Raw genomic sequence first — 25,846 nt, forward strand, 5'->3', positions numbered from 1 at the left:
CCACCCCTTCAATCACACACCCCCACTCCCCTCCCTCCAGAATTCCCAGGTAACAACCTAATATACATATGAATGACTAGCCAATTTAGCTTCCACTTGGCTGAAGCTAAAGCTTAGCTAAAAGCCTACCAGCCATTTGGCTGCTCTCCGGGTTTTATAGGTAGAAAAGCTAAATGGCTGCTCTCTGGGAGTTTAATTAAGTGCTTAGCAGGAAGTGAACTGTGATCAAGCTAAAATTAATTCAAAATTTAGATAATACACACCAAAAAGGTGAAAACGAAAAGGCATTTAGTGCATTTAACCCCCCCCCCCAAAAAAATCCAACTTAAAGTTATTTGAGCTTTGTGATGTTTTGTCTAAACAATGTTCCAATAAAAGGTCTGAAGAGTGCCAAGAAAATGTCCCTCTCATCATTACACCATCACCACCAGCCTGAACCTCTAATACAAGGAAGAACGCATCCAGCCTTTCATGCTGTTGACACCAATTTCTGACCCCACCATTTAATTGTGACAGCAGAAATTGAGACTCATCGTTTAGATATTATCTATTTTTCTGCAAACCCCAGAGATGGCAATGTGGGAAACTCGGACCAGCCCATCAGGTGCCAAACTCACTTAAACTGCCTGTCTTCCCCATTCTGCTGCTCGGTTTGAGGTTTAGCTGGTCATCTTGACCATGTTTAAATGCCCAAATGCACTGAGTTGCCATTTGATTGGCTGATTTGTAAAGGAAGGAGGAAGGAAGAGGAAAGACCAGTTATTCTTACTGTAACCCAGTGGCTCAACCCTCAGTGATGCGTCATCGTGGTCTGTTTTATTGGAAAACACTTATGACATTTTATGGGTACAAAAGATCGTTTATTGTAGGAGAGTTTCATGTGGTCTGCTGTGGTGTTTTAATCACTGAAACAGTCTGTTATCAGGGAAAGGAGACTTTACATTCAAACTTGACCCATGTGAACTTAATTTCCAATAAATGGCGGTTTCAAGGCAAGGCAAGGCAAGGCAAGTTTATTTGTATAGCACAATTCAACAACAAGGTGATTCAAAGTGCTTTACAGAGACATTAGAAACAAGAACAAATAAAAAGCATGATTTAAAATTGATTAAAACAAGCAAATAAACTAACTAACTAATTAACAAACAAACAAACAAACAAACAAACAAACAAACAAACAAACAAACAAACAAACAAACAAACAAACAAAACAGTATATAAAATCAAAACAGATAAAATCAGAACAGTAGATAAAATCAGTAGTTAAATGTAAGTTTTGAAATTTAATCTTAAAGTGTGGATTTGGTGCTTTATTCAAATGCAGCTGAGAACAGGTGAGTCTTCAACCTGGATTTAAATAAACTGAGTGTTTCAGCTGATCTGAGGCTTTCTGGGAGTTTGTTCCAGATATAAGGAGCATAAAAGCTGAATGCAGCTTCTCCGTGTCTGGTTCTGACTCTGGGAACTGATAAAAGACCGGATCCAGATGACCTGAGGGATCTGGATGGTTCATACTGGGTCAGGAGGTCATTGATGTATTTTGGTCCTAAACCATTCAGAGCTTTATAGGCCAGCATCAGAACTTTAAAGTCTATCCTCTGACGGACAGGCAGCCAGTGTAAGGACCTCAGAGCTGGACTGATGTGGTCCACTTTTTTGGTCTTAGTGAGGACTCGAGCAGCAGAGTTCTGAATGAGCTGTAGTTGTCTGACTGATTTTTTAGGTAGACCTGTAAAGATGCTGTTACAGTAATCAAGCCTACTAAAGATGAATGCATGGACTAGTTTTTCCAGGTCCTGTTGAGACATCAGATCTTTTATCCTTGATATATTCTTGAGGTGATAGTAAGCTGACTTTGTTATTGTCTTAATGTGTTTTTCTAAGTTTAGGTCTGCATCCATCACTACACCCAAATTTCTCGCCTGGTTTGTGGTTTTTAGATGTATAGATTGAAGTTCTCTGGTGACCTGTAATCGTTTTTCTTTGGCGCCAAAGACTATTACCTCAGTTTTGTTTTTGTTTAGCTGGAGAAAATTGTGGCACAACCAGTCATTGATTTCCTCAATGCATTTACCAAGAGCCTGTACAGGGCCTCGGTCTCCTGGTGACATTGTGATATATATTTGTGTGTCATCTGCATAGCTGTGATAGTTTATTTTGTTGTTGTTTATAATCTGTGCCAGTGGGAGCATGTAGATGTTAAACAGAAGGGGTCCCAAGATGGAACCTTGGGGAACTCCACATGTGATACTTGTCTGCTCAGATGTGAAGTTACCTATTGATACAAAGTATTTCCTGTTTTCTACATATGTTTTGAACCAGTTTAGTACAGTTCCTGAAAGACCTGTCCAGTTCTCCAGTCGTTTGAGTAATATGTTGTGGTCAACTGTATCAAATGCTGCACTGAGATCCAGTAAAACTAGGACTGACATTTTTCCACTGTCTGTGTTCAGACATATGTCATTAAACACTTTTGTCAGAGCGGTTTCAGTGCTGTGGTTCTGTCTAAAACCTGACTGGAAGGCATCGTAGCAATTATTCTGTTTTAAGAAGTAACTGAGCTGTTGAGAAACTGCTTTTTCAATGATCTTACTTAAAAACGGGAGATTTGAGATCGGCCTGTAGTTGTTCATTTGTGTCTTGTCAAGATTGTCCTTTTTCAGTATAGGTTTGATTACAGCAGTTTTTAGTGATTCTGGAAACACACCTGATAATAAAGAAAAGTTGACGATCTGTAACAGGTCTGACTCTAAAGTCTTTGAGACCTTTTTGAAAAAACTTGTTGGCAGGACATCTAAACAGCAGGAGGAGGAGTTCAGTTTACCTAAGATGTCCTCCAGGTCTTTGCTGTTAATAGGGTGAAACTGTTTCATGGTGTTTAAACAGTTTTTTGGTGGACACAGTACATATCCTGGATCTGCTGTTGATGTACCAATTGCTTGTCTAATTTTTTGGATTTTTTCAGTGAAGAATTTGGCAAAGTCATTGCAGGCCATGGTCGAATGAAGTTCAGCTGCCACTGACACAGGAGGGTTTGTTAGCCTGTCAACTGTAGAAAATAAGACCCGAGCATTATGGCTGTTTTTAGTGATGATGTCAGAGAAGTAGGACCTCCTTGCATTCCTCAGTTGTAAATTATAATTGTGAAGTTTCTCTTTATAAATGTCATAATGAACCTGGAGGTTTGTTTTTCTCCATCTGCGCTCAGCTTTCCTACACTCTCTTTTTTCTTTTTTCACCAGTGTGGAGTTTCTCCATGGAGACTTTTTCCTTCCAGAGATAACCTTCACCTTAATGGGAGCAATAGTGTCCATTACATTTAACATGTTAGCATTGAAGCTATTGACGAGCTCAAGCATACTTTTCTGAGACAGTGGTTAAAAAATTAACCTAACAGCCAATGAGGAAGAATGGATCATTAACCTTATATAAGTGCCAGCTTAGATATTGATTGACTGAATAACTGAAAGTGTTTGCAAAGGCTTTTTCAGTAAAGAGGATGAGAATGAGTTCACTGGGATCTGTTGTGGGAGATTTTAATTCTGCATGACATAGCAAAGCTAGGTTAGACCTGATTACCATGTAGGGAGGAACAGGGAGTGTGGAGAGTACAGTTTGTCCTGCTTGACTCTGACCGAGCAGGACTGGGTCAGAAAGGACAGAGAGTGCTGGGATGATTTCACCTGTATCCCAAATCAGACTTTTGGGCTTAACCCTCACGCAACCAAAATATTTTAGTGACTAAAATAATCAAGTGACTTCGCTTTGTTTCATACAGAAGTACTGTTTTGTGTATCATACTTGTACTCTTTCCTTTATCTGTGATATTTATTCTGATAACATGATTTTCAAGGGGTTTGAATCCACCGTCCGGTGTGTGTGTAGTCTCCATATGCTGTCCATGTCTGGGTGGGTTCTCTCCAGGTACTCAGAGATACTCCCACAGTCCAAAACATGCAGTTACAGTATGGGATTAGCTTCACTGCTAATTCTGAATTGGCCACAAGTATGAATGTGAGTGCAAATGGTTTTCTGCACCCTGCCTCTCACCCTGTGGCAGCTGGGATATGCTCCATGTTTTCAAGTTAACTAGTAAACCCAACTCATCTCCTTCAGCTGAGCTGTTTGCGTCCTCATTTTGTGCATCAAGTATCCTCAAGGCTTCTCCTGCAGTCAATCTTGCTACCTCATTTCATGATCTAGTGTAAACATATGGCTGGGTCGCCGGCGGGTTAAATGAACTGCACCTGAAATGGACCTGTTCTGCTTATCCTTATTTTCTAGCCTCTTAGAATGCATAATGAGATTGTTGTTTTTCATATCCTTGATTTGTCATAGGTGATAAAGACCCTTCTTGTTTAAATCCTGTCATTGCAATCCTGTCAAGTTCCTGAAGGGCTGGCAAATATGAGAAATCTGACTCTGGAGTACTGCCCTGTCTCTCTCTCTCTTTTTGACTTTTATTTCTATGGCACATGCACTCTGATACCAGCAGTGATCATGTTTACCACCACTTACCAACAGCAGCACTGCTTTAGAACAGAAACCATCGAGCCTTTGCAAAGATCACGGCTCCTCGAGATAGTTTAATACCTGTGGCTGGGTGAGGGGATTTTGTAAATGCTGTGCAAGGATTTATAAGTGGGGCTCAGGGTTCCAGGCTTAAACAACAACAACAACAACAACTGTACTACAACTACACCCTGTGTGTTGCACTATTTGCTCTTCTTCTAAATTCCTCTGTTAGTTTCACCTTTAATGTTTTAATGTTGTTTTCTTTTAAAATGAAAGGTAACAGTTTACATATCATATCATATCATATCGTATATGTAAAAATAAAAATATGGAACTGGAAAAAATGATAAGAGATCCACTTCTATTAATTAGTAGATGCTATATTCTGTTAGGATGCCTGGGTCGTTGACCCAGGGGTTTTGAGTTTATTATATTATTTATACTTTCTAGTCTTTGGTTTCTTTGAGTTCTGTCTTATAGTTTATGTCTCTGTCTTCTCTAGCTGCTCTGTCTCCCCTGTCAGCTGTATCCCCTTGTCTAGTTCGCGTCTCTGTGTATCCTTAGTTCCTATATCCCCGTGTCCAGTCAGTGTTTGTGTCTGCCCTGGTCCCACGTCTCTGTTCCCTCTGTTGCAGTGCGTGCGAGTCTGTGTCTTTGTTCAGTCTGTGTTATGTGTTTCCTGTTTTACTTTGAAAGTCCATGTCTGATGTTAATGTGTCTGGTTTTGCTTCCCCTTGTCTCGTTAGGCGTGATTTGCCCCAGCTGTGTTTCCCTCCTGTTACCCATTCCCTGATTGCTCCCTCTGTGTATTTAAGCCCTGTGTTTCTCTGTGTCCGTGTTGCGATCTACCGGTTACTTTGCTGTGTGTTTTGTCAATCCGCTGGTGTTAGTTTATTTTTGAGTTTTTCCAGTTATGTTATGTTTGCGTTCAGCATTAAAGCTGTTTTGGTTTAAGTTCTGTCTCCGGAGTCTGCACCTTGGGTCCTATCCCTGTCCGCACACAGCCGACACCTAACATATTCTTTCCCAGGCTGTTTCTGTTTCTAGGGGTCACTACTTATTATACCATTTTAAGTGGCTGTAACTTGGAAGTTCACACACTGTGCTATACTAGGTAAATAGAAACAGACTGGGCCGTTCTGTTCTCCTCTGGGAGGTCTACCTCTATCACATTAGACCTATCTGGCTCCTTTGGAAAGCATGAACAAACAGCGCCCACTTGACTGTTTCCATGCAGTGCAGCGCAGTGACAGCCATTGTTTTTTACAGAGAGGACAGATTAGTTCAGGTGTGTCTTGGCTTAACCATTAAACCCAGGCTTTATCCAGTTAAATCCTCTGCCGACCTCTTTAGATCGGTGAATGCTGGGACCTTTGCCTGAGCTTTTACAGTATTGTGCTATTCTGCTTTTTGTTTTCTGGGAAAAATGTTGGAAAAGATCTTGCTCCTGCTCAGTTTGTCACTTTCTGTGGCAGAAGGGCTCTGTAAACCAGGTAAGGCTCTTAAAATGTAACCTTTGGTCAAATATTGTGTGTTCACATTTTAAAAAAAAATACATAAATTCATTAATATGAGTAAACACAGGCTTTGTGTACAGGAGTTTTATCCCTTCTTAGCCCAGAAGTGAGTGTGGAATGTAGCTTCTAATCTATTTACTGGAACAAAGTCAGATTAGACACATAACTTAGCATTTACCTCACAACAAGGGTTTCATTCATTCCATTGTGATTGTAGACTTGAACAATGATCCTAAAATTGCTAATCTACAACCAAACTATGAGGAAATAGCTGAGAGAGACTAAATTTGACGCTGTTGCTCTTGGGATTCAGTCTATCAGCACAGGAAAGATAAACTGCAGCAGCTACACTTCTCATCTAAAGCCTAGCACAGCAATTCATGGCACGCAGAGGACATTTCAGTCTGTTTTATCTTTATAGGTGTTGGAGAAGCCTACAAAGTTCGATTCAGCATCAAAACCGCACTGGGAGATCAAGCTGTATGTATATATTTAAATATTCCTCCACATCCTCAGATCGCTCTTCTTGCCATAAACAGCTCTGACTTCATAATATTAAAAACAGGAATGCAATCCCGTTCCCTAAAAAATTTGAATGTTTTGTGAATTATAAATAAAGAAAGTAATGATTTCCAACCTATATTTACAAAGAAAATGTGGTGGAACTGAGAAATGTGATCATTCATGTCCAGCATTACAATCAGTTGAAGTTCCAGGTGCAACAATAGACCAGAAAAGTTGTGTAATGCTAAAAAAAAAACAAGCAATACACCCCCAAACACCTGCTTTGGACACATCTTAGTAATTAGATAAACAGGATTACGTTTAAAAAAAAAAAACCATGCTAGGCAGGGTAAGTCTTTCGACACAGGGAGAATTTCAATACTCTGGCACAGATTTGTGGAACAAAGAGGAAACAGAGAGAATTTTAATCTTCTACAGTACACTGATCATAGATAATATCATTAATGTTTCAGAGAATCCAGCAAAATCTCTGTACGCAAGAGAAAAGGGCTGCAAATCACTGCTGAATGGCTGTCATGCCCTCAGAGAACACTTTAATATAAATCAGACATGAATCTGGAGTGAACATCACCACATGGGCTCAGGAATACTTTTGAAAGTTCAAAGTGTACCATACAAATAAAAAATACATGCAGAAACAAGATCCAGAGATGCTGCTGTCTCCGTTTATGCAGCTCATTCAAAAGAGATTGAGACAAAGAGGAAAAACCTCCTGAACAGCTTTCCTCTTTAAGATCTGTGATGGCCCTGAGTGCTTTTGTGAAGATACCATGGGCAACTTGCAAATCTTTAAAGGCACCGTTGAAACTCAATGATGCACTCACTAGCCACTTTATTAGGACCTGTTTCTATCTGCCTTAATCCTTTATCTCAACAAAGCGGCGAAAACATTTCTTCAGAGTTTTATGCAGCGACTGCAAATTTTGTACGCACATCCATTATGTGAATCTCCCTTTGCACATTCCAAAGGTGTCTGTTGGGCATTTAAATCAACTGTGTTGGATCAAGGACACATCTAAAACCTGCAGGACACCGGCCCTCAAGGCCTGGAGTTGGACACCCCTGATTTAGACCAAATTCTGACCTTATTAATCCTCATCTTTCTAATCTTCTATTGTCCAGTTTCCTGCTCTTAGCTGACAGGAGTGCTTCCCGGTGTGGTCTTCTGCTTTCTGCTTCAAGATTTGGTGTGCTATGCGTCGAGAGATCATCTTCTGTGTGGTTGTAACTAGCAGTTATGAGTTGCTTTTGCCTTCTTGTTAACTCAAAGCAGTCTGGTCATTGTTCTCTGACCCTTTGCATCAACAAGGCATTTTCACATAGAGAACTGCTGCTTACTGGATATTTTCTCTCTGTTTTCTGGACTGTTTTTTTTTGTTACAGATGGTTGTGTGCGAACATCTAAGCAAATCAGAAATTCCTGAAATACCGTACTCAGAACCCGGACGTGTGGCATTAAAAGCCACTGACATGCATGCTTGCGTGTGGTTGGACAATTAGATATGTATGCTGATGAGCAGTTAAACAGATGTACCTAATAAGGTGGTCACGATTGCATACGTAGATTTTAAAATTGAAAGTCTTGCTTATTTCAGCAAGAACACATCGCACATTCGTTGGGTACTGCAGCAGATAAAATCGAGAATCGAGAGATTAAACGTCTGTTCAGACCTGTTAGGCATTATAACCGTTCTGCACATTATGAGGGAACAAATATGACAGAGGAGGCCTCAAATATCTGCAGGGACACAGCAGCAGTAAGTGTTGGGAAATTTCCAAATACTTACAGAGGGAGTAGAAATGCTACTTTTCCAATTTAAATGCAACTTGCTGATGGTATGAAGTTTAAGACACACACACACACACACACACACACACACACACACACACACACACACACACACACCAATATTAACTAATTTCCAAATCATTAACTTCTGCTTTTATTAATATTTTACACGCCATCATTTTAGAGTCATGGTTACAATCAAGTGCTTAATATTATCCAGAATTCTCTTAAAGTGCATGTGACTGCTTAATATGAGGCCAAGGTCCATGTGGCGAACAGTTAACCTTTGCTGAAAAACAGTCCCTAATCTGATGTTGCTGATTTTGCAGTATCCCTGGAACAAAAATGAAATGTTCCTTTTCCGGGCCGCTCTGGCTTTTGCCATGAGGGATTTCACTAACGGAGAAGAATTTGGGTAAGACTGTTTTTGTGTCATCTGTTCTTAAACAGTTGTAAAAACATAATAGAACATCTCTTAACACGATAGGTGACTCACATTTTATAACTTCGCTTTCATTGTCTTGTAAAACTTCACCAGGGTTTCAGACATCCATCCGTGTAACGAGACTCAGAGAGTGTCCTTCTGGTTTGTGGTGACGAGGCCGAACACCATGGATCTTGTTGATAAAGGAACTGTGGAGATGGCTATAAAGTAATCACATGCTACAGTTTTAGTTATTGGTACTATTATTGTTATATTTTCTTCTTAGCTGGATGTAAATAATGGATGTTAAAGTATTTTTCTTAAACATTTATTACCCATTTTATCATTTCCTAGAAAATTCTAAAATGACTAATAACTAATGGGTTTTCCAAATAAATATGAATGGGGGCGTAATTATGTTCCCAATGAATGTTTGGCTCACATATGGTGCGAAAGTGCAGCTTTCTAGATTATGTAGCGCAGGAACAGGTGTGTCGTGACATTTTTTATATTTTGCTTTAACACGTGTGCCTGTGTCATGGCTTTTGGTTACTCTCTCACACAAGATTTGCCACTGCCAGAGGTTTGTTTTCTTTTGAACAAGGCTTCAAAGCTCCAACCTAAACCATAAACCACAAACCTGATCACTAACCTTAACACTTCAAACACTTTGCTTTCAAACACCATCTATTTTATGTATGCATGCATGAGCAGGTTTACCCTGGGTTATGCAGTGTGGCCATAGAAACTAAGTCGATCCCTTTTATTTTTATGAAGTAACAGGTTATTTTTGTACTTAAGTGAACATAATTTCCCTCATGTGGGTAATGAGCATTCTCATTTAAACATTTCCATCCATCCATCACACTTTTCTGGTCACCAGTCCATTACAGGGGAAACAGAGAGAGACGGCTGTTCATGCACAACCAGCCTCAACCAGCCATTAACATCCACTATTTTAATGGATCACAATAACTGATACAGAAAGCAGTAGAATTTATTTAAAAAGCGAACAAATATTTTTAGTAACCCCCCCAAAAAGCGCCAAACAAATCCTCTGTTTCTACTGTAAATGCATGTGTTATAGAGCAGCATAACTTAAGGCAGGTGCTCTTCACCATTTTTGTGTTTTTAACATTTACGGTTAGCATTTATGAAGCTCAAATTTTGTATGGGACTTTGCACTGAACCACTACTCCTTTGTACTGGGACGAGTCACTTCATAAATGTTTGGTCAACTAGCGTGTTTATTTCCAGCTGGCATCTTATCTTTGGAGGTTTTCCAGGCTCATATCTAGGAGGAGACTCACAGGCAGACTTTGGAATCACAGATTTCCCAAGATTCTGGCACAAATTCACCAGCTTGTAGAATTTATGTGGGAAGTCAGGGTATTTTGAACCTTTTTTCCCTGTACAGGAACGATAAGGTCAGCTAATTTAAAAAAAAAAAGTTTTAAAATTGTAGTTTGAATTCAAACTACAGCCAATGTTTTTATACAGTTTAATACCTGTAAGAATGCATTGATTACTATTTCTGATCCTCGGCAGCCTTGGCCCACTTCAGTAGCTTCTGTGTCCAGCTTGTACAGCAGGTCCTGCAGAGGAACTGGCCAACTGCAAACTAACTTAATGGGTTCGCAGTGTGTATACCACTCACTGTTGAGGCACTGCTGTGTTAACTTGGCATACTTTCACCACCTCCTCTTGTCTGCCTCCTTAATGCATTCGTTTCAGGGGATGCTAAGTTCTAAGACGACAAACTGGTTTCAAAGCTTCCAAAAAACAGTTCCAGCCCCAGGTCAACCTAAAAGTTAAAAACAGTTTTATCACTCATGATAAAAAATGCTTTTGTGTGTGACTCATCAGTTTTAAGAAGTACTTAGAGATCCCCTGGAGGATGTACTGTACTGAGAAATGACCCTGACCGGAGGAAAGAGTTTAAAATCAGCTACATTTAAGCATTACTGAAACACTATTGCATGAACACGTGGAGCAAAAGTGTGACTTTAACGTCCGCATACTTGTGTTTTTGACACAAAGTTGCAAATCTTTAAGTATTTGGCCAATGAAAAACTTTGTGATTTTTGTCTCTGCGCACCACTACAGTGGATTTTATCTGGATATGATAAAAATGCAGCTTTAATTAAAGCTGCATTAACCTCAATTGCAGCCACTTTTATGTATTTTCAGAGAAATTGGACAACTGACTGTCAAGTAGTTGAGAAATAACTTGCATTTTGTGGCCTTAATGCTCAACATGACGTCCAAATAAATCCATCAGGGAGAGATTCATTAAAAAGAATGAATGCACAGACCAGCTCAGCAACACTAAAAGACCCTAAAGACCACAGAAGATAACTGATGAAGTGCATGATAACAGAATTGTTTCTAAAGTTAAGAAAATGTTTGGACAACCAGAACGATGGGAAGAGAAAAGTATTTCTAGATCTACTGGATTTAATCAACTTAGGTGGTGTAAAGAGGCAAAACTGTAAAAACTGTGTTGCTGTCCAGAGTCAGTGCAGTTTTGCCTTTTCCAGAATAATCCCCTTAAATGAAATCTTTTTTTTTGTCCAATAGAAAATCGAGAAATCGAATCAACGGTGCTTTTCTGCTAACAGATAAAACTCTGGAGTTCGATGGCATCTATCCCACTCTGGCAGCACCGGTCTCCCCTGACACCCCTCCGTGGCTCATTGTCTTCGGGGTGGTCATGGGTGCAGTTAGCGTCGGCATCATCGCCCTGCTTGTGTATCCTCTGGTCCAAAGAAAACTGTGAGCAGATGACTGTGGATGTATTTAATTTAGCTTTTTGAAAATATGATAACTGAGCTTCATTTGATCTGCTCATTCTTTTTGTAGGAAGAAAAACATGGATGCAGATGACGAGGACAGCGACGAAGAGACAGGGGTGAAAACGGCTGAAAACGGTGCAAATGACGGTATTTATAACTCGACGTTCTCGGACGATGAGCGATTCACGCAGATGTAAAGTGCTCTTATAAAAAAAACTGCCGTGCCACAGTGTGAAAAATTATGTGATTTTCTTTAAAGTTTCTAATGTAATTCATTTCAGTTTTGACATGTTAATTTGCTGGGCCTTTCAATACAATAATCACAGGCTGCCTTAAACAAATCCAGTGTTTCACACTATTTAACTGCCGTTTTACAAATAAATGTGTTTTTTCCCCTCAACCAAAGTGTTGAAGGATGATTTATCAAAGATCTCTGTATGACGGGTTGTGTTAAGATATTTTGCCAAAGTGGGGTCTATATACTAACCATTTACAACCAGTCAAATGGTCCCATTTATGAAGAAGGCTCATTCCTACCTTTGTAAGTCTAGGAGGCCTGGCTTTATGATTACCTTTGAAGGAATTCAATAAAATCCTCTGTTAAACCACTCATGGTTCCTTATCTGCACTCTGTGTTGGTACAAAGTTTCAAGCTTATGTGTGAACAGGTGTTTAAACTGCAATGTTTGACTTGCTGTATTCTGCCTCCCTGCAGGGCATTTCCCTCAAATGATTTAACACCGGTGACCTTTCACAGGTAGTAAACTGTTACCAGTAATTCTGGTAAAGAGTCTGGTCATATTACTGGTATTTCCGAGTAACATAAAAGACATTATTAAAGACGATGTGACACTCTATAGATTTTTCTTCAGAGTTCTGTAAAGATGTTGAATATCCCACCCCTCTCACCAAAGAGCCAATCAACAGCTAAACCTAGAAACATACGAGCCAATCACGATGCAGCATTGACTCAGTAGCGCTTGACAGCTCTGTGCTGGCAGGTAAATCCACTTGTTAATGAAATTGTAGCTTGTATGCAGCTGCATTCGTTCGGTGCTCTCATGGGATCAGCAGAGATGATGAATTTGTTGGCACTTACCGGATTAAGACTAATAAAGTCTTAATGCTGATGGTGGAAAAAAGAGCTTTATAGCTTATCTGGTGCAAATTCACCAAACATTTGAACATTTTTAAAAATCACATTTGATATTTGGTTTCATAAATGCAGTTTTGATGCCACAGTGGTAACATTTATGGATGTCTATCTTTAGAGAGGGGCAATAACACCACTAAATAGGCACTTCTAAGTTAACATGTGGTAAAAAGTAAATGACCTGGTTCTTATATAGAGCTGTTCTACTCTGCTTGAGCACTCAAAGCACTTTGTTCAACTTGCCTCATTCATCCATTCACAAAAACACTTTTTTTCATGCCTAAGTGGTTTCTATCTAATATTCACACTCAAATGAACTCTTTGAGAGCAACTTGGTGTTCAGTAACTTGCCCAAGGAGACTTAGTGACTAACTCAGAAATAATTCCAGTTGATGGTATTCTAATTTACAGAATAATTACAGCTTATTAAACATTCATATGGCTCTAAGGGTTGTGGTAACTTTTCCAAATCTGTTTTTGACTTTGAATAAAATTATACAGATAAATAATCTGACTAAACGGAAGATATTTCTATTTACATGTATGCAGGCTGACTTTCTAGAAACTTAAGTTAACTTTCCAGACACACTGGACCCATTTGTTAATCAATAATGTGACCAAAGGGATGTTTGCAGATTTTTTTTTTAGGAGGACCCATAGCAGCAATGCTGTGGCCATTGTTCTGGAGGAAACATGCTATATGCTATATGTAAAAGGGCAAACTGTTTTTAAAAAAAAAGCAAATACAGAACTTTATATGCAGCCATGACAGTGATGAAAATTTCTGATTCCTCATTTTATTGACCTGGCCTTTTCACTTTCTCTGTTTGGTATTCTTACTCTTAAAATCCATGTCAAGCTATGCACTAAGGTTATAGGTGCCATCCTTAAAACACAAAAGGTTTTCTCTTTGTTTTTGACCCTTAGCATCCCTCATATATTGAGTTCCAGATGGTTCCACCGGGGTAAAGGATTACTCTTCCTAAAAATAAAAAAAAAGCTTTTTGTAAAAATTGTTTTTTTCCCCATGATTCAAGGGAACAGTTTTTAGGGTGTTTACAAGCATTAAGGTTTTTCTGTGCTAAAAGGTCACCGCGTGAGCCATTATGAGAACAGTTTGAGTGGTTTGAGTTTGATGGGTGCTGTATTTATTCAAACTGGTTTGCACAGATGAGCAGCTATATCATACTTAACACAGAGGACGGAGGCTCAGGCAACACGGCCATCGTAAGAGACCACATCTCGAGAAATGTTCTTGAGATATCCCTCCCAAGACAATACTTAAAACCAGACTTGGAAAATGGACATAACCCCGAGGGACCTGAATGAAATAATCAGAAGATGCCCGGCAACCTCAAAACATTAAATAAACAAACAAACCAGAAAACTAGCCACATTTCACTGGTTTCTCCAGTATCAGCTAAGAGCTGGCTTTTTAGTCCCCCCCAAAAAAATCATAGAAGAAATAATCACATCGACCTAAATTTACAGTTTTCAACCAGAATTTAACGCAACTACAAGGAAAGTGGCGCCATCTCGCGGTGCCATTTAGCAATTGCAGCATACAAGGTATTTATGAATTTTCAATGAAGCATAAGTTACCGACACATACTTTTATCCGGGCCTAGTTGCTATGGTAAAATTAACCTTTATGACCGGAAGTATGACATAGTTACCTTTCTTTTTTTAATAAGCTTTTCTATTTTATTAGAAAATATAATCTAAGTGTGGGAGGATAAAAAAATTAAACAGCTTTAAGTCTCTTTCGTTTCTGATCCCCTTGCTGAATAATTTTCACACTGCCCGATTTGTATCTAGTTGAAGTGTGTTTTGAATTTTATGAATTTTTAGCTCTAAAAAACAAGAGAACTGTCATTTTCTTCTTCTTAATTATCAGTAACTATTTCCAGCTTTTCCTTTGTAATTTTCCAGCTGCAGTCCTTATGTTTTAACTTCAGGTGGCACCATTGTACTGTCAGATATTGTTTCCTGGCCCAACACTGGGGTCTTATTCTTCACAGCACTTTTCTCAGCATCCCTTAAAGTGTGCATAAATGTACCTTTAAAGCATTTGAATTTCAAACATATTTTAATTTACTGTTATTTTATTTTTGTCTGACTACTTTTGAAGTGATAGCACAGCTCGACTTTCTCATTCTAACTTGTGTCTATATTTAGTTGATTATTAGATTCAGTGCGTTCTTGTGATCTGGGAGGAAACGTGTCATTGCTACAGCAATATCTGGCAGTACCATGCCAGACAATGTGCAGCATCCTGATAATATGCTGTGTGGTGATGGCGATTTATCATCTGGCCCGTTCCTTTTATTCTGCATTTCATTGTCTTGCCTTTTTTTTTCCTTGTCAGAAAGCCAAAGGTTTTCTGTCAAATTTAATTCGAGAAGCAATCCAATCTTATTAAAACTGAGGCTGATTAAGACCTAAATTCCCACTACAGAGGAAGCCAGGACAGGGGAAAAACTGAAGAAAGTAAAAATTGCTTTACGATGTTATAGAAAATAATGTTATTTTAATAACTCATTCTGATACCCCCTGAATAATAAATTAGGTTTGAAATAGCTATAGAAATGAGTCATTGTCAGAATGACAAACTGCCTGAATAACATTACCAAATCTCAAAGTAAATGATTATTTTTCTGTTGCCTGTGTTCTGGGCTCATCACAAGAACAATGGCTGTGTGTACTGTGTCGCATAATGGCTTTTGCCTAATTTTGTCTCTTTAAAAGGTGAGATAAATAAGCCTCTGGAGATAATTCTAGACGGCCAAACACAATGGTGAATTATAAATAATCTTGCGTGGGAGAAATTACGGGGAATTGTATAGTGTAAGCTCGTGTCTGCAACAGTTTAACTGAAAATCAGTCCTTTGCATTTCCCGTGAGGCGATTCCAGTAAATATCCAGCAATAATCACTGAAGTCGAGGTTGATGTTTATCTACATATGAACATTTTTTACTGTACTTTCACAACAACACACAAGTCTGACAGTGACAGTCTAATTATTTCTAATTGTGAGCAAATTGCATAGTGAGCAGGTTTTACTATAATGGTGACTACTTGCAGGAGTCTCTCTGCAGAGCTACATGATACAACTCGACTCATTGGAGAGGCTCTGTAAACATGCGGCAGTGTGTGTCACGGCATGTTTAAAATTCTCGTGTTTTAAAATTCTCCAATTCCAACCAAATGCTTATAAATTTCAGGGATTATCTAGAGCGTGTGCCCCTATTAAACGATCAATATTAAATGTCACAATTCTAGTCAATATTTGATGAGGCCTATTTTCTAACAATGCAGCTTTCAGGGCTTAGAATCAATATTTTACATAAAAGTAAATTTTTCATAATGTTAGCTTTGAAAGCCCAAGTGCATTATTAATATCAGTTACAAGAGAAGTGTGAAAAGTGACAGGTTCCATATGCATTTGCTAAAATTCAGTGGAGGTGAAAACTATATGCTGTGCACTGATTGCGCCACAAATCTTCACTGTACTGTCAGCCTCCTGGATCCCTCCTGGCAGGGGGCAAACAACAAGACGATCTCTGTCAGAGGCTGTGTATTTTGCCACCCCTGCTGTGTTTAAAATCCATCACTGCCAACATAGTTCTCTTCTCTGAAACTTTTCTTTTATTGGAGTCTAGAAATCCCATCTCTGTAGTTTAGCTCCTTTGTCCTCACTTTGTTTATGAGTCTCACTGAGAGTGGTCTCTGCTGTCTTGCCTCGCTCTGGCGCTGGCGTTTCTCCTTCTCCTTCCTTTTCCCTCTTCCTCTCTCGGATAATCTCCACCAGCCTCTGAAACTTCTGGTTTAGCTCCTCTATCCCTCCCACCACACTCCCCTCATCCTTTTCTCCATCGCTCTCCAGCGAACTCAGCGACTCGGCCCTTGAATCACAGCCCTCAAACTCGTAAGTCTGCAGTGAGTCATATGGTGGCTGTGACAGGTCAAAGGTGACCTGGTCCAGACGAATATTCAAGAGCTCCTCCATCCTGAGAGGCTGCGGGTTGGTCGTTTCTGTTCTCGCCGGCTCCGCCCCACTTGCCCAGCCTCTGCTGTTGCCAAACATCCCCTCAGGTAAGGGCAAAGACTGTGGGGTCAAATCCTTTCCCTGGAGTCCACACATGTTCAGTAGCTGCACTCCCGCTGGGTGCAGCCCACTGCTGTTAGTCCCATTCATACACGTCCCTCGGCTGTTTGGGTTCAGCGAGCCCACAATGCTGTATGTGTCTCCTTTCAGGTACACAGGAGTGTTTACAGAGCTCATTTGACTGCTGTTTGAATAATTTTGCTCGGAAATGGAGGGAATAGAAGAATCAGTATCAATGTCATCTACGGTGCAGCTCGTGGCTCCAGTGCTGATTTGAGTCTGGGATGACCCCGGTTGCCCCTCTTGTTGGTTTGATGAGAAGCTGGTGTGACTTTGGCATGAAGACTCATTTGGGTCACAGTAGGTCGAATTTGCAACAATGCTGGTGATCGGTGTCGACTCTGGTTCTGTTGATTTTGTCTGGAAAAACAAGGAGATGATTTAAAAAGACACGAAGAGAGAAACGTATGGAATCAAAGGAGTGACTTTTTCAACTTTCTTCCAGTAAACACCACTAAATATTTAATTCTGGACTTGAAACACCCCTGAATTGATTGTTCTGACATCAGTTCATCTATGTGCAGTATGTGGTTTTGAGACGTTTGATCTGAGCAGTATCTTGAAAGACTGGTTGCGTGACTCTAAAAACTTTTAAAATGTTAGTTTCCAAAGGTTTTACTTATTTTTATTTTGAACAGGCTGTGCAGTCTCAGACTCGCACGCCAAAAATAAGATCTTTCTGATATAATCATAAAGGGACACTTAAACATCACATAATCATTCACTGATTCACAGTTTAAAATAATTCTTAAATGTATCCACTAGTCTTTTACTGGGCCCTCAGATTACCCACTCTTTTAAACTCTTTAGCCAGTTTTCTTCTGATTGGCTACCCTTTGCAAACAGAATATCAACATATTAGGGCATTCTCTTTCTCTGCTATCATACAAAGTCAAGAACAGATAAAATTGTCTAAAACTGAGCATTAGATCAGTTTAAAGCATCAGCCTTATAATGTTTATATTTAATATGAGCGTCACACAGCAGAATGGGTCCCCTACAAGTGTATAATTTCACAGTTAGCTATTAACTTTCATTTAAGTTGGTAATCCCTTATTTGAATCCATATAACTGTTACAACCATTGTTAAATTTCATGTTTTTTTTTCAGCACTCTTGTCTGACCTTAGCTGGGTCCTGATTCTCCTTTGTGCCAGCTGCGATTGCTTCACTGCCTTCATTTCGCTCTGTAATTTTGCTTTTCACCATGCCTTCTGCTTCGAAACTACTGGTGCTCATCTCAGGAGAGTGCAGCACAGGCTCAAAGGTGTTCTGGTTCTGGATGATGAGGGAATTGCTGAAATGACCTCTGGTGAGCCCGTGGGTCAGCTGAGTTAGCTGCAGACCTGCCTCCAGTGGCCCGGCTGGATAATCTCTGAGAACAGGCAGCGTGTGGAGGCCGTAGCAGAAGCGCCCGTAGAGCGGAGCGGAGCCCGGACGTTGTTGAGAGTCCAGGCCTGGGCATGGGTGACGACTCCAGCTGTACGTCCTGGCCCTTGGCAGATTTTGCTGGGTGTACCATCTGCACCAAGAGATAAATGTCAGAGAAGCACACAGTCAAAGACACACACACACACTCGTTTTCATATCTTAGTAAGGACATCTAATTGAAGAAATGCTTTCCTTAGCCGCTTAGCATCGTTGTATTTTTACTCAGTTGTATATAGTATTTGTATTCTATTTTTATCTTATTGTATATTTATTTTATTTTATTCTACTGTATATAGTATTTCATTTTATTCTATTCTGTACAGTTGTGTACTGTATTTATTCTTATTGTATTCTAATTTTTGCCTCATAACTTTTGCACTGTCCACTTCCTGCTGTGACAAAACAAATTTCCCACGTGTGGGACTAATAAAGGTTATCTTATCTTATCTTATCTTACCCTGACCCTAACCATCAAAAATGAACGCCTAACCCTAAAACTAAACATAACCAAACTGTAGCTTAAAACCACATTTTGAGCCTCAAAAATGCCTTCAAACTTGTGGGGATGTGGCTTTTCTCCCTGTAAGTGACTGTTGGTCCCCACAAGTATAGTGGCATGCCAATTTTCTATCCTCACAAAGATGTCTAAACATGTACACACACCCCCCCCCCCCGCCCCCCCCCCCCCCCCCCCCCCCCCCCACACACACACACACTTCCTACAAGCCAGGATAAACTTTTATTTTATTTCTGGGATCAGCTCACATGGTTCGGTTGTTGTGCATGTGCTGTATTCTGTGCATGCTCTGCAGCGCTGTAATGTCAAAAGCTGCAGTATCTGCTTCCCCTCCCCCCTCATCGTCATACGATATGATGTTCTCCCTGACATCATCCTCCTCGAAGGTTGAGTGGGAGTCTCGTTTCTGATGGCGCAATGACAGCGAGAGTGCACACACCACTAACGGGCAAAAAAAAAAAAAAAAAAAAGAGACACATGACCATATACTCTTTGGACATTACAGAAGCAACCTGACACAACTGCTCAACGTCTTTAAAAAAAGTGACAAACAACACACAATGTTTAAAGTAGTTCAGAGACTTCAGAGAACTGACCAACCGTACCCAGAAGAGTTGTGACACAGGCCAGCATGGCCAGTAATGTCACCAAACTGAATATAAGAGACGGAGAGGCGGACGGCACGGGAAGACAAACCATGTGTCTCTCCCATCTCCTGTCCCTCTGTCTGCCCCTGTCCTCAGTCTGCATGCCCCCCCGCAAACAGGGACAAATAGTCACGGTGACTGTGCCAGTGTTGGTTAGACCCGAGGCCCCGTCGCGCAGCACGACTGGCACGTAAAGGGTGAGTAAAGATGAGGAGAAGCCAGGCAGGGGCTCTAAGGCTGTCTGCAGCACCAGGCTGGCTGTCACACCTGATAAAGTGACAGAAAAAAATTAAAAAAAACAAAACACACACACATCATACACGGTCACTGCACAACAAACATGCACCACTTTTGGCTGGTGTCAGTTTTCTGGGTTTTGCATGGAAAATAAAAATAGGGCCAATGTTTTCAACCTCCGCTTTCTCTGATGGAGAGGTTGAGGGCAGAGCTGGACTCTGGAGGGATGCTGAAGTGAACCAAAGCGTCCTGTCCTCCTTGATCTCTGTCGATGGCTCGTAAAACCTGAACCACCTGAAGAAATCACAGATGAAAATTCATTGTTTTAATAATACAAAGGAGGTTAGAATTCTCTAAGAAGAAACAAAATAAATCAAAGGATGATTAAAGGTTGAAAAAGCATTTCTGTCTTTCACAAAAACATCTAAATTTGTTCAAATGAAACAATCAAATAAAAATTTCTTATTCAAACGTGTACTTCTAGTTTTATAAGTTTTCTTGTTTTCATTATTGCAGCAAAAACCATTCAATTTAGATTCTGAAATTACCTCCACAGATGTTTTTATTGTTTATAGTGTTTGTCTGACACAGGGGGTTTACAGGAATTAACGATGCGTATGATCCAACATTACTGTTTTTAATTTTAGTGCTGTTCGTTAATGTTCACTGTATAGTGCTGTATTGAATTATCATATTAAATCTCTCTATTATTTTTACATCCCTGATTTTATTTGCAGGCAGTGCTACAGGAGTTAGCAGCGTCAAACTGTAACCCGAAGGCTCTGGATCAAACGTGCTCCTGTGTGTGTTTTCTCTACACACATGTCAGGATAACTGGTGACTGTGGAACTCATGGAACATGAGTCTGACTCTAGTCCAGCCTCTACAACCTCCGGATGCACATTTTCCCCCTGTTTGCACTTTTACATAGAAACTTTCTCACACTTAAATGGTAGCGGGGAATAAAGCTCTCCATCTGAATTGCCATTTCATATCTGCACTCTGTGCATGTTCTGAAAAGTTCTTCATGCTTTATCTTTCAGTTGCAATGAACTGTGTAAAATGTGTAAAAGAAAAGAAAAATCTGAATGCAATGATTTGCAAACCTCACAAACTCCCAGTTTATTCACAAAAAACGTAAAAACGTATAAAATGTTTAAAAAAACAACAAGAACGCAAAAACAAAAAGAAAGCATTTTAAGAAGAAAAAAGACAATTTTGAATTTTACAGCAGCATAAAATGTTTACCACTGTGTAGCATCCCCTCTTCTAGCAACAGTCTGTAAACGTCTGGGAAATGAGGAGACGAGCTGCTGGACTTTGCTGATAGAGGATTTTAGCTGCTCAACAGTCCTGGGTTTTCTTTTGTTTCATGATGCAAAAAATATTTTCAGTTGGCAAAAGATCTGGACTGCAGGCAGCCCAGTTCAACACCCAGATTCTTCCACTACAAAGCCATGCTGCTCTGCATGCAATATATGATTTAGCATTTTCTTTCTGGCATCTTTTTCTGGTCTTTTTTTGAGGCCTTCCCTGAAAAAGACGTCATCTGAATTTGAGCAGATGTTGCTCTAAAACCATCATCAGCATCAATGGTGTCTTTCCAGATGTGCAAGCTGCACTTGCATACCATCAGAGACTCAGGCCTTTGAAATGAGCATTGGTAACAGGCAGGTTGGTCTCTTTCCTTTTTAGTTACAACGTAATTTTTATTTAGAAAAAAATAGAAATTTGTTAATTTGTTTGGAGAACTTTAGCTAAATCAGTGAAACAGAATAGACACATATGTATATTAAAGAGTGATGGCCGTGATCTGATTGTGGTATAAATTGCTGAAGGTACACATTACAGTTTCCTGGTTCTATGAAGGAGTATTTGGTGCCTCACTGTGTTACCCTCTGATGTACTGGCTACTTGTCCAGGGCACGCTCAACATCTTGCCCAAAGTCAGCAGAGATAGGCTTCAACTGCCCTGCAACCCCAATTGGATTAGAAAATGAATGGATGGATGAGTGATTTTATTTAGCCTATTGTTTTAAATGTGCGCTTCATCCATGAAAAGCACTTTATAAGATTGTTTTGTAACTGCCCAATAAATCAGGTTTATTATTTGTCTTATTATAAAAGCAACTAGCCAGGCAAACACGAGGGAGGCCTTTAATTATGAAGCAGTCACGGGAAACAAAAACTGACCGCTCATTTATTTCTTATAACAGCGAATCAGTTTAAAAAATGTTCAGAATTAAATTAGATCAGAGCTGCAATTGTTACTGACTGACCTTTGTTTATTAAAACACACTGCTGCACTAGCTGTCAAATCAACCAACCAAGAATTACAGCTTTAAAGTCGCACTAATGCTTTGCTTTTTCAAGTTTCCTAATTCCGTGCAACAGAATTAGCATGAAGGTCCACTTTGAAGGAATACCAGTCATCCATATTAAAATTAGGAATCGGTTATTATAATATTTGGAAATGCACTCAGCTACTCGAACGTTTGAGGGTGAGTTTCATCTGAGCTTGTCTTTTTTAATCACAGTGATTTTACTCGTACATAATATTTAATTAGCTTCCTGTTAAATTTCACATTTACTTTACAAAAGCTCCTCTTCCAAACAACCTCCTGGATAATCAGGCCCCATCATAGCTTAAATACTTAATAGTACCATATTATCCTAATAAAGCGCTTTACTCTCAGACTGGAAGCTTAATTGCTTTTTGAATTTCTAAAATTAGAATGGGATGCAGAGCAATCAGCTACCAGAAATGTTCCCGTGGAACCAGCTCCCAGTTTGGAGTCAGACACTCTCTATACTTTTAAGATTTAAACACTCCTTTTTGATATAGCTTATCTCTTAGCTATGCTGCTACAGGTTCAGGCTGCTGGGGGATTTCCCATGATGCACTGACCACTCCTACACTTCCCTCTTTTCAATCCTGATTTGTAACTTCTTTTTCTCTTCAGATAGTTTTTGTTTTGTCTTGTCTGTTGTTTATGCTCTCTCTATGTTATCCTTGTCTCCCATCTTCTTCCCCCTAACTTCGGGATGCCTTTGGTTTTCTCACTAGTTCTTTCTCTGACACTGTTAGGAATCTGGGTGTCTTATTTGACAGCTCATTTACACTTGATAAACAAGTGTCTGCTGTTGTCAGATCCAGTTTTTACCAGCTTCGCCTTATTTCTAAGGCCAGGCACTATATCCCGTATAAAGACCTTGAAAAGCTCATCCACGCCTTTGTAACGTCAAGGCTAGATTACTGTAATTCACTTTATTGTGGTCTCCACTCTTCCCTTTTACATAGATTACAGACAGTTCAGAATGCTGCAGCACGCATTCTAACTAAAACCAAGAAGTTTGCCCACATTACTCCTGTCCTTGCTGATCTGCACTGGTTGCCTGTCAAATATCGTATTCAATTTAAAATTTTGTTGTTTACTTTTAAAATTACCAATAACACTGCACCAAGCTATCTTAAGGAACTTTTAAACCCATATGCTCCTGCTAGGGCTTTAAGGTCATCCTCACAGTTACTGCTGGTTCAGCCCAGATCTAGACTGAAATCTAGAGGTGATCGATCGTTTGCTCTAGTTGCACCGGAGCTGTGGAACAATCTCCCGATTGGCATCCGGGCGTCTGATTCTATTCATTCTTTTAAATCACAGCTAAAAACATATCTTTTTAAACTTGCCTTTTCTACCAGTTAAATGCTGGCTTGCTTGCAGTGACCTATTGACCTATTGTATTAAATTCTCTGCTATCTTTCCATTATTGGTGTCTTTTATCATGGTGGTACAGTCTTACCTTGCTATAACCTATGTGCTGCAGTTTACTCTTATTGGTGGCTTTTATCTGTGAACATAATTCGTTACCTTTATGTATTTGATGTTAATGTGTGAACTGTTTTATTTTTTATTGTTTTATGTAAAGCACTTTGGTATGCCCAAGGCTTTTAAATGTGCTCTATAAATAAAGATTGTTGTTGTTGTTGTTGTTAACACCCCCAGCTGGTCTCAGCACACCACAGCCCCTTTACTGACCCTGGTTCTGCTGGAGATCCCTGTTAAAAGAATGTTCTTCCTTTCCGTGTCACCGACTGCTGCTCATAGACCATCCCCGTGATATTGTAAGGTACTTTACCTTTCTACATAGAGAACCTTGAAGACTGTTGTGAATGTGTGCTATCTAAACACTGATAAGATATGTTGTAAATGACGATCATAATTAGTGGAATAATTCATCATACTAATAATAATGTCATTGCAATCGCAAAGTTCCACTGTCAGCAACCATCAAAGGCATATTTTGTTGCCTAATGCAAGCCTATCATGTTTAAAGGCTAATTGATTATGCTAGCATTTCTTAGAACAAAATCCCCTGAGGAGTCCAGAGACAGGCTGGTTCTCCACACACTGGACTAGCCAAAATCTACTTCTTTCCAGCTGTGCAACCATGATCAGCACATGATGGTTGCTGAAAAATGGGCCTCTGCACGCCTACAGAGATGCGCCGTGAAAAATCCTAAAGGATTTATGATGAATTATTTCATTAATCCTGAATTTAATTTACAATATCTCTAATCACTTTTTGTTCTATTGGATTTAAAAAGACAAATGTGCTTTGCTTTCTAAGGGATCCCAAACATCTGAGAGGTAAAAGGTGATCTGGTCTCTACTTCTGTAAGTGGGACAGAAAGTTGCTCAGGCTTTGAAAAACAATCACTTGCGGGAGTTTGAGACAGAATGAACAAAAACAAGAGCACAGTCTGAAGTTAAATGAAATAACAGGCAAAAACAAAACAAGAACGGACCTGACCGGGGGCACTGGAGTCACATACTGACGTCGTGTACTGCCTGTCCAACTCCGGCGCATTGTCATTCTGGTCTAGTGTCTCTATGGCAACCACAACCCTTGACACAAGATTTGGGTTGTCTAAAAAAAAAAGAAAAAAACAAGAGACTGACACTAATGTTAAAAAATTTGCACAGACTTTCTATCATTTTTACTACACACTTTGTATTCCCTACTGCAGGCAGCGCTTTCAGTGAAAGATTACTTTGGTGAGCTCTGCTGCTCTGAGCGCCCGAGGGCAGAAGGTCTGACATACCCCTCTGTGTGGCGATGACAGTGATATTATGCCACTGCTCCTGCTCACGGTCCAGCTCCATCACAGTGTTGATAAAGCCAGTGTCAGAGGCGATGCGGAACAGAGCCTCGGGGTCTGACTGGGGATCGATGGAGTACCTGAGATAAAGTAATAGGCACCATCAAGAATAGGAAGGGCAAAGAGAGCCCTGAGTGAGCGAGCAGGTGACTAAATGAGAGAGTGTTGGTGTGATAATTACCTAATGTTGGTGCTTTGTCCTGTATCGGGGTCCACGGCGTAGACCCGACCGACAGAGCAGACAGGGGGGCAGTTCTCAGAAACATCCAGATGGTACAGAGCCTGGGAGAATCGCGGTGGCTCATCAGCATTAAGGACCATGACCCGGACTGTTGCCTGGTCCTTAAAGGGACCTTTTCTTATGTATCGGGGATCCACTATAGGGTTTGTAACTTCCACTGAGAAAGTATACGAATTACGTGTTTCATAATCCAGGATCTGTTGAACAAAGAATAAAGCAGTTACTCTTTATTTAAGAGCTCTCATATGTGGTTTAAATATGGATCTGCTGTTTATTACTGCCCACATGCAAAACCTCATTATTCATTTATCTCTGAGTGTAATATACGACTTCCATTTTAGACTTTCATTTTTTATCTGGCTTTCATACATTTCTTGGAAATTAATCATCATCCTCTTGTCTTACTACATTCTTTGCAACCTCTTAATCTAAGATTCCAAAGTGCAATAATTATGTTTGAATGTCCAACGCTTTTAAAACGCTTAAAAGTAAAAAGACAACTTCACACTGGCTGCTTTTAACACTTCAAGTGAGCTACAGTTGATTACTCGTTCACTGTTACTCATTAATTGCTCATAGCAGAGCCCGGGGAGTCTGAACCTATCAGCAACAGTGGGAGTTTGAGTGGGGTGCTGAAGTGTTTATCTGCTTATAACAAATTAATTTGCAAATACCTGACCAAAGCACATTTTTTAATCATTTCATTCATTCATTTCATTTATTTAT

The 25,846-nt window shown here is 39.8% G+C and overlaps 2 protein-coding genes across 2 annotated transcripts in view; one reads left to right on the forward strand and one right to left on the reverse strand.

Moving 5' to 3' along the window:
- The first annotated feature begins 5,741 nt into the window (after nt 1-5,741).
- cltrn (collectrin, amino acid transport regulator) lies at nt 5,742-12,173 on the forward strand. The gene is made up of 6 exons (XM_080877446.1): nt 5,742-6,008; nt 6,454-6,512; nt 8,676-8,761; nt 8,885-8,998; nt 11,351-11,545; nt 11,633-12,173. The coding sequence occupies exons 1-6, from the start codon at nt 5,942-5,944 to the stop codon at nt 11,760-11,762; spliced, it is 651 nt and encodes a 216-aa protein (XP_080733572.1). The 5' UTR covers nt 5,742-5,941; the 3' UTR covers nt 11,763-12,173.
- A 3,604-nt stretch (nt 12,174-15,777) lies between these two features.
- Nucleotides 15,778-25,846, reverse strand: part of cdh24a (cadherin 24, type 2a) — a 28,633-nt gene continuing 18,564 nt past the window's right edge. The window contains exons 7-14 of the mRNA XM_080878053.1: nt 25,061-25,317; nt 24,823-24,959; nt 24,526-24,647; nt 19,895-20,012; nt 19,440-19,748; nt 19,083-19,275; nt 18,012-18,408; nt 15,778-17,247 (exon numbers count right to left, since the gene is read on the reverse strand). Of these exons, the coding sequence (XP_080734179.1) occupies nt 16,378-17,247; nt 18,012-18,408; nt 19,083-19,275; nt 19,440-19,748; nt 19,895-20,012; nt 24,526-24,647; nt 24,823-24,959; nt 25,061-25,317 (2,403 nt within the window). The 3' untranslated portion in view covers nt 15,778-16,377. The remainder of the gene's footprint in view (nt 17,248-18,011; nt 18,409-19,082; nt 19,276-19,439; nt 19,749-19,894; nt 20,013-24,525; nt 24,648-24,822; nt 24,960-25,060; nt 25,318-25,846) is intronic.

Source organism: Rhamphochromis sp. 'chilingali' (genome assembly GCF_963969265.1).
Source record: "Rhamphochromis sp. 'chilingali' genome assembly, chromosome: 3".
NCBI lineage: Eukaryota > Metazoa > Chordata > Actinopteri > Cichliformes > Cichlidae > Rhamphochromis > Rhamphochromis sp. 'chilingali'.

Excerpts from the sequence above, each read along its gene's own strand:
- cltrn (XM_080877446.1), top strand. The coding sequence starts at position 5,942 with ATGTTGGAAAAGATCTTGCTCCTGCTCAGTTTGTCACTTTCTGTGGCA. Across the intron at positions 6,513-8,675 it reads CCGCACTGGGAGATCAAGCT|TATCCCTGGAACAAAAATGA; the intron begins GTATGTATATAT and ends CTGATTTTGCAG. Across the intron at positions 8,762-8,884 it reads ACTAACGGAGAAGAATTTGG|GGTTTCAGACATCCATCCGT; the intron begins GTAAGACTGTTT and ends AAACTTCACCAG.